The sequence below is a fragment of the Chanos chanos genome, chromosome 8 (genome assembly GCF_902362185.1).
Source record: "Chanos chanos chromosome 8, fChaCha1.1, whole genome shotgun sequence".
Classification (NCBI taxonomy): Eukaryota; Metazoa; Chordata; class Actinopteri; order Gonorynchiformes; family Chanidae; genus Chanos; species Chanos chanos.
The window spans coordinates 36,561,421-36,569,067 of NC_044502.1; the positions used below are offsets into that span (position 1 = coordinate 36,561,421).

The 7,647-nt window shown below is 38.7% G+C and overlaps 1 protein-coding gene across 1 annotated transcript; it reads right to left on the reverse strand.

Moving 5' to 3' along the window:
* Positions 1-1,708: 1,708 nt before the first annotated feature.
* Positions 1,709-6,512, reverse strand: ubxn11 (UBX domain protein 11). The gene is given in 13 exon segments (XM_030783158.1): positions 1,709-1,919; positions 2,033-2,175; positions 2,285-2,356; positions 2,743-2,891; positions 2,987-3,098; positions 3,199-3,276; positions 3,448-3,665; positions 3,924-3,984; positions 4,178-4,263; positions 4,540-4,576; positions 5,048-5,148; positions 6,305-6,339; positions 6,448-6,512. Coding segments are annotated over 13 exon segments (1,368 nt in total).
* Between the last annotated feature and the right edge of the window lie 1,135 nt (positions 6,513-7,647).

Genomic DNA, 7,647 nt, shown 5'->3' on the forward strand with positions numbered 1-7,647 from the left:
TTTTTGTGCAGTGAAAACTTTGGTATGTTATTTAAATCTAACCTTCCCTTGTTAGGGGAACATTTACGATGTGGTTGACAATCAACTAAATGTATTTAATCTGTTTTTGACTGATGGTAGCATTGTCGCTAATACACCGTTATTTAAAACCCTAAATCTGTAGCAATAAACGTGTTGGGTGTGGATCTGGCTAGGTTTTGATAAACATCTGGCTGTTTGACAGCATGATAGTCTCTGTGAAATCACTAACATTTAAACTGGTTTGTCCCCATGACAATTCTGTTCAAGGTCAACCGTAAGGGTAATTGCATTACTTTGTGTTAGGACTCAGTCACCATACTCCTGACTGATTAAACCCACAGTAACTTTTCGCGAAATACTGCAGATTGCTTTGCTTTCTGCCTGTAGGGAGGAGTGTAAAAGGTACACGATTACAGGGCTTGTCTAAACATTCCTTCACATTATATGTGCGTAGTGCTCTGAATGCTATCCATGGATTACTATTAGCTGACACCTTGAAACTCCTTTAACTCGGACAGTCGTTTCAGCCAGGGTATGCAAATTTGCGCTACACGCCCTTGCAGAAACTGTTGTAGGACAAATGTTAAGAGCCACGTTCAACGCACGTATTGTGCTGATGCATTCAGCAATAGTTTGCACTGCTAACGGCAGCAAGGAAAAAGTGTGCCTTGTGGTTTTACTACCACTGTGCAAGAGCAAAGAGCTTGTGAAATAAGGGAAGGATGTGTCTGTGTTTTTATTTTTGGGTGGTTTGCTTTTCTGTACAAGGTCTAGAAAGCTGAAAAGAATTGGCGTCACTTCTGTTATTCAGTGAGGTGAAACACAGTGTTAAAAGGCAAAATCTTTTTGCCTGTTTGTACTGATATCTGCATCTGTGCCTTTTTGACTTTCTCAGGCAGGCTGTTTGTGATCATGGTGATTATGTTGACTCAATGCATTTACTGAATCCATGTGATTTGAGTGGTTTTACAACGCTCTCAAAAACATTGTCATCCTTTGGCAGCTGGAGATTGTAGTATTTAGTCATCTAAATACATACACATTGACAGTGCAGATTAGTCTACACACATGAAAAATTAAAAACTCTTGCTTTAAAATAGAAAAGAGACTTCACATTACCATCAGACTGATAATCAGGTTCCTCATTACCTAATTACAGAGCATCTCCAAATTGTCAACGACTAAGTATATAATATGCTTCAGTATATGTTTATATAGCCGCAAGCAACTTAGTAGTTTGAGGCCAGGGAAAGTAATAGGGGGCAGAACCTTCTCGTTTAAAATGGGACCAGATGCAACCGTGAAGTACAGTAAAGGGTGAGATGCAGAGACATGATGTGAGACTGTGTGGAAAAGCGTGAATGTAAGCCTTATTTCAAGCTCTGACATAAAACTGAACATGCTGCACAAGCTTTCAATGCCATCAACTTTTGGCAACACTAAAGATGTTTTTACATATATGTTGTTTGTCTTAAATTGTTTTCAGACCTTTTAAAATAAAAGTTTTTTTTCTTTACTTTTGTTGTGGAACTTGTTTTATTAATTTGCAGAAAAATGACTATATTGTCCATAATAATGTGCAAATATGACATGAAACCAGAAACTGAACCCAGCACACATGTTAAATGTAACAACGTGATATCTCGTCAAACCATTCAACTTTGTGTGAAGTTTATGTAGTTTTTCTTCACTGACTAGCTAAAGAAGGTTCATCTCTGGTCTGCTGAGTGTTGCTGACTTGGACTGTGTGGTTGTTATGGTTCAGTTTTTGTGACCGAGGACATAAGAAAAGGACAGCATTTGGGTTCAGACCGCAGGACAAGAGTGTTCGCGAGTTGTCATGGTAGCATCGGCGAGGGAACGCACTAATGATGTCATATGGAAGACCAGTGGACTGCCTGGTGAAAGACAAAGAAAGATTAGCGTTGTGATGTTTTCCGTTAAGTAAAGATTTCTCTTCATGCATATAATTCAGGCTAACGCATTCTAGTGCCAGAATTTGTGCGTCTACCTGTGTGCATCCAAATACTGGCGCAGTTGTCCAATAGTCTCTGAGATGTGCATTTTTAGAAGAAAGGTTTGCTCTCCATTCTCTGACCTCACTCGCAGTGTAGTGATCTTGCCATGTGCTGTGCTGTATGTAAGATAAGAGTTCTCTGATAAGCCTCACTAACAACTCTCCTCCTTCAAACAAGACTCAGGCTTAAATTCATTCTTAGGAAATAGTACCCCAATACCTGAAGTAGCACTGAAATTTAATGACATACCTTGGTTCACAGGCCTGCTGCATGGGTGTTTCTATAACAGTCACTGAACTGGTGCCATAAGAAGAGCCCTACAAACAATATTTATATGAGCAGGTCTCTGTCCTCTATTCAGAGTTAAGGTTCAAGAAATGATGCCCCCTTGGATTCTTGCAAATAGTAACACAGATTGTTAGATGATACATTCTACTTATAAAGTTCACTTGACGTGTATGACTGTTACAGCAGCATAGAACATTGTACCCAAATCCAGTTCTGCTGGGTTTTACCCTTGCTTCTTAATTAGTGGTAGATTGTTAAACTGGCATTTGCACTGCTCAGGCCATTCAGAGAGCACAGTGGTTGGTTTGTATAAAAACAAAAGGGACTGTGGCCTTCAGTGACTGGTCTAGGGGCTTCTAACATACAATATGTAATCAAAATTTACCACGTTGAGTACACTGTGCTTTACACTCACCCGTAAACATGTTTCTATTGAGTCCCGAATGTCAATCACTTTGCCTGCTTTCACTACTGTTGCTGGCAGCTTACTTAGGAACTGTTTCATGGACAGCTTTTTTCCTGTGGAGGAGTCGTACCGTTCACGTCAAGGAATCTGTCCAAATACTGTTTGAAACAACCTGTTATTAGTTAAGTTTAGAGAGTGGATTATATTACCACACCTGGTATTTCACCCTTGTGAAACGTGATCTCGTTAAGACATTCGTCTCTATCGGAAGACTGATCCGTTCTACCAGCGATGCTCTGTCCCCTCCCTGGAAACCTGACACATATTTGTCTCACTTCAAATTCTTCATTTCGCCTGTCGTGAACCTGTTAGTGTGCACACATGACATGGATAAGAGGATTACAGTCTTTATTCTTGTGAGATTCAAATGTTTGAATATAAACTATCTGTCTAAAGTAAATGTACCTGAAAGGGAACACCTTTAGGAAACCTTTCCTGGAGTTCAGAGGGGAAGTATCCATCCATAAAGTCCTGCATGAGTTGCTGCAATGACAAGAGACACCAGAGAAAAAGCCTACAGATTCATGAGGAGCTCTAGATGACAGACTTTCATGGATGTTTTTTCCAGACACAACTTTAGCCCGGTCATGAACTTAAATTCATCATTGACAGATATTCTCCTTGGCTAGGCTTAATGTACAAATAACAGTGAACCTGAGTGCTAGGTTCCTTGAAAGAGCGAAAAGGCCCGTTGAACATTATGATGCCATTCCTGTAGAGCCATAGAGGTACAGGATCCTGCTGAGCTAGTTTGGCTCCCCCTGCAGTGGCCTTCACATAGGAAACCCCCTCCCCTGCTAACACATTCAACTCTTGGATGTTCTTTAAGATCAGGTCAAAGTTTATGTGGAATTTCTTGACCACAGAAGTGCCTGCAAAGAGAAAATACACTCTTAACCAAAAGTAACATAAATTTTATGCATCCGTATATTCCACTACAATATCCCAGTATACCGTGACTACCTCTAAATACCAATACATTTTAAGTTTTGACAAAAAAAATCACTTTTATTTGAACTAATGCTGTGCAAAATGGTCAAGATATGAGTAACTGGACTGAGTGTTACCTGGCTTCCAAAGGTTTTGCCATGAGCTCTCTGTTTGTTCATCTGAATCAGAGGCATGTTGACTGGCCTGGTCATATTCTTCACTACTCCCTACCCAGATCAGGCCATAGTCATTCAAAAATCTCTGCATAACAAACAGCCATAAGTTAAGTTCACTGCTACTCGAGAACAATTTTTTTTACATATGTCTTTGCTGAGTGAAATCCTTTCTGGATATACCAGTACTTTTTTTTATTATAGTGTGACGTGTGTAAATGTTTCATATGAGACGGGCAAAGCTACCATGCACACGCACAGTGGTACATGGGAAACCAAACCTCCATTTCCTGCGCTTGCTTTTGAAGCTTGTGACACTTCTCAAAGAGATCTTTATCTGGGTTGTTTTTGCTGGTTTCCTCTGTCCCTAAACACAAGAAGGGCACAATAAAAAAAAATTTTAAAAAAGAACTGTTAAACTTCACAAGATGATCACGCGAAAAGAACAGGAAATGCTGGAAACTTAATGTGTATAGCATCAAAATAAATAAACAAATGAGCACAGATTGAAAAAGTTCAAATAAGAGGTGTGAAACCTCATACAACATTGCTGTGATGTTGTCTGTACATAGTGTAAAGTCTGTGTGACCCATGTGCAAAGGCCAGAGTAAAGCCAAACTTTTACCTTTTGACATTTGCAAACGTTTCAGTTTCTCTTCCAGCTCCGCTATTTTTTTTACCTGCCACATTTAAGAAGAGAGGCACGATTAAGAAAAGCAAAGGTAATTGGGTTGAACAGTTCTATGGATTATGCATCAGTACAATCCTTTAATACAGTAAATCCCCTCATAAATTAGTGATAAAGCAATATTCCATACTGTCAATACAATACGGTAAAACTTGTCTTTGTTACACAAAGTGGAAAAATGAACAACCAGAATTTTTGTTGGATGTTTGCGTTTATCAGATAAATTGGTAATAAACTTTTGGAGCAGCTCCTGGTTACTTAAAATACAGTTGTCAGGCCTACATGCATTTTCCGGATCTCGTCTCGTTTGTGGTAAAAAAAAAAAAAAAAAAAAAGTCATGCTTCTCATTTCATGTTTTGACGGCAAAGATTGTTGGAGATGTACTGATTACAGAAGTGATGAATCTTTTTACAAATCTGTAAATAGATTGTATGACCCAATAGAGCATGCATACATGCCCACCTTGCTCTCATTATCCAAGGCTTGAACTTTCACCTTTCTCTCCAGGATAGAAATCTTCTGGATCATTGCTGAGAGCAGCTCATAGTCACTGGGGGGAGAACCTGTAAAATGTAACAAGTCATAACCACAAACACACTGTTTTTTTGTTTGTTTGTTTGTTTTCTGTGCTGACAGAAGGAAACCAGTGCCTGTGCATTCTGAAATGTATCTGAAAGAGAGTGACCTCTGCAAATATCATCAACCAAGATGAACTGGTGAAACCTCCAATCAGATGGTACGGATCACCGAATTATGAACGTAATTAAAGATGTGTCTAAAACTGTGCCTGAATGCAGAGCATGATCCTCAAGGAAAAGAGCTAAATCTTAATCACTGTGTGATCAAAATACGTTCAGTGAAAAATTCCAAAACTGAACAACATCAACTACTTAGACTTCTAACACCCAAATTACTCCTTAGATGTGGATTTGTTTTGACTAATCTTACTACTGTACAAATAAACTTCAGAAACTGTTTTAATGACACTGTCTTAAATTCTGTAGTGACCAAAAAAAAGTAATCTCTGTAGATAAATTTCAGAGACAGTATAACAACAGTTTAAGTGACACAACTGAGCCTAAGTTAGTAAGTACTGGTACAGTAAGAAAGAAAAGAAAAACTGCAAGAAATTACAGGTTGTTTGGTTCTTTCTTTGCTTCCCCTTTGGTCTTGTAATGGGAAGATGGTTCATGGGCCCTTGTGCAGGGCCATTTTTATGGGGAATCTCTGCAAGCAAATTAGCTTCACAATCTAAAAAGACAAATAACATTAGTAAACAGCTTTAACATCAAAAAGAAAATAAAAATTGAAACACACTCTATTAATGTACATTTGTTTGCATATAAATTTCTGAACTGATTGTGGTTGTTGTGTGGTCTTAGTACCACAGCCATTTTAAGATTTATCTGGGCGAGTGGGTTGCTGAAAAGAGCCAAACTTGAGCTAAGGAAAATCTTAGGCATTTGGGAGGATACTGTGTCGTAGGCCTTCATTCTTTCTTAGATGTCTTGTATGTTCCTTCATCTCCCGTATGGGCAGAAACTAATTCGTGATATTAATTATTAATAACTATTTGGGTTAGTCCCAGTCGCATAGCTCTTTCAACGCAAATAGAAAGTTAAACTAAATCACAAACCCAGCTTTATTATTTTTTACTGAATGAACTCTGATGAATGCTCTGAATTTCTAATGTGGAAAGGCAGAGATAAGTGCTCTTACCCGTGTTCGGTCTCGCTGTGAAAGGCCCCTTCCCTCTGAATGGAAGCACATCCATTACATTTACACAGTTTCACACAGGGTGTCCAGTGTCCGAAGGTTGATTCTACAGAACGTAATCATGTTTTATAAATGATTCAACTTACCCTTCATTTTGATCCGGGAAGGGAGTCCTTCGGTACTTTTTTAGTGAAGAAATTGGAGAGGTCATTGTCCCGAGACGTTTGAATAAACTGATGAACGTTTTCTGGCCTTACCTGTATGTCAGTGGGCGAAGAGAGAGTGTACTATAAAGCATAAAACATTTTAACTTCAGTTGAACGACAACTGCAAAAATGATACGATTTGTCCTTTAAGACTCTTACAAATACAATCGAAATTAAAGATAATCTTCAAAAGTCCAGGTGCATATATGAACAATTCATTTTCCAGTAGGCTATTACTTAATGTGTTGAATGCAGTCTCTATTTTGCCTTCCTTTCCCGTATGTTTGAAATGTTGCTATTGGCAACGTACCACTCCGAGGAAAATAGTATTGTCTTTTGGAACCACATAAGGACAATTTCTTGTTAGTATAGCGGATAGTATCTCAGTTTGTCACGCGGAAGACAGGGGTTCGATACCCCAACGGGGAAGTATGCTATTCTGTTGTAAGTAAGCTGCAGTATTTTGGTTTTGGTGCTTGTCAGCCTGGCTCGGGCTGTCCCTGCAAAAGTGAACAAGAAAACAAATAGAAACAAATAAAAAAACAGCATGACGATGGTGTGTGTTCTTGCCTCAGAACTATGTGTCATTGTATAAATACAATCCATGACAGTCTGTTATCTTATATTTAGGTGGAAAAACATAAAGCATCATTGTAAGGCTCTGAAAGCAAGTTTGCAGTGGTCATGAGCGTTCGCGGACCACAGGAGGGCAGAATTGCGCAACGTTTCCGTGTGATTTCGTCTACACCCTCTACTCAACGTCATTCATTACTTTGTACATTTACAGTTCTTGGAATTTGTCTAGCATAAAATGATCGCCGGTATACAAAAACCAGCGTTTATAGCTAACCAACAAAATGGTTTAAAACGGCGAATCGTTAATGTGGTACTTTTAATTACAGGCAAATAAACAACATGTTTCATAATTTCTCCATTATATTTTCATGGGAATAATAATAATATTGTTCCACAGCTCTATTTTGCTAATGACTTTCTGTCGCAATGTTTGTCTGTTATTTGCAACTTTCGTATTTTTGTTCAGCCGCACTGTAAACATATCCCTCAATAATTAAAACTTAATATTACAGCTCCGCCTTTTCACGCTCTAAACGCGTTGACCTCATCATTAGCCGTCAGAGG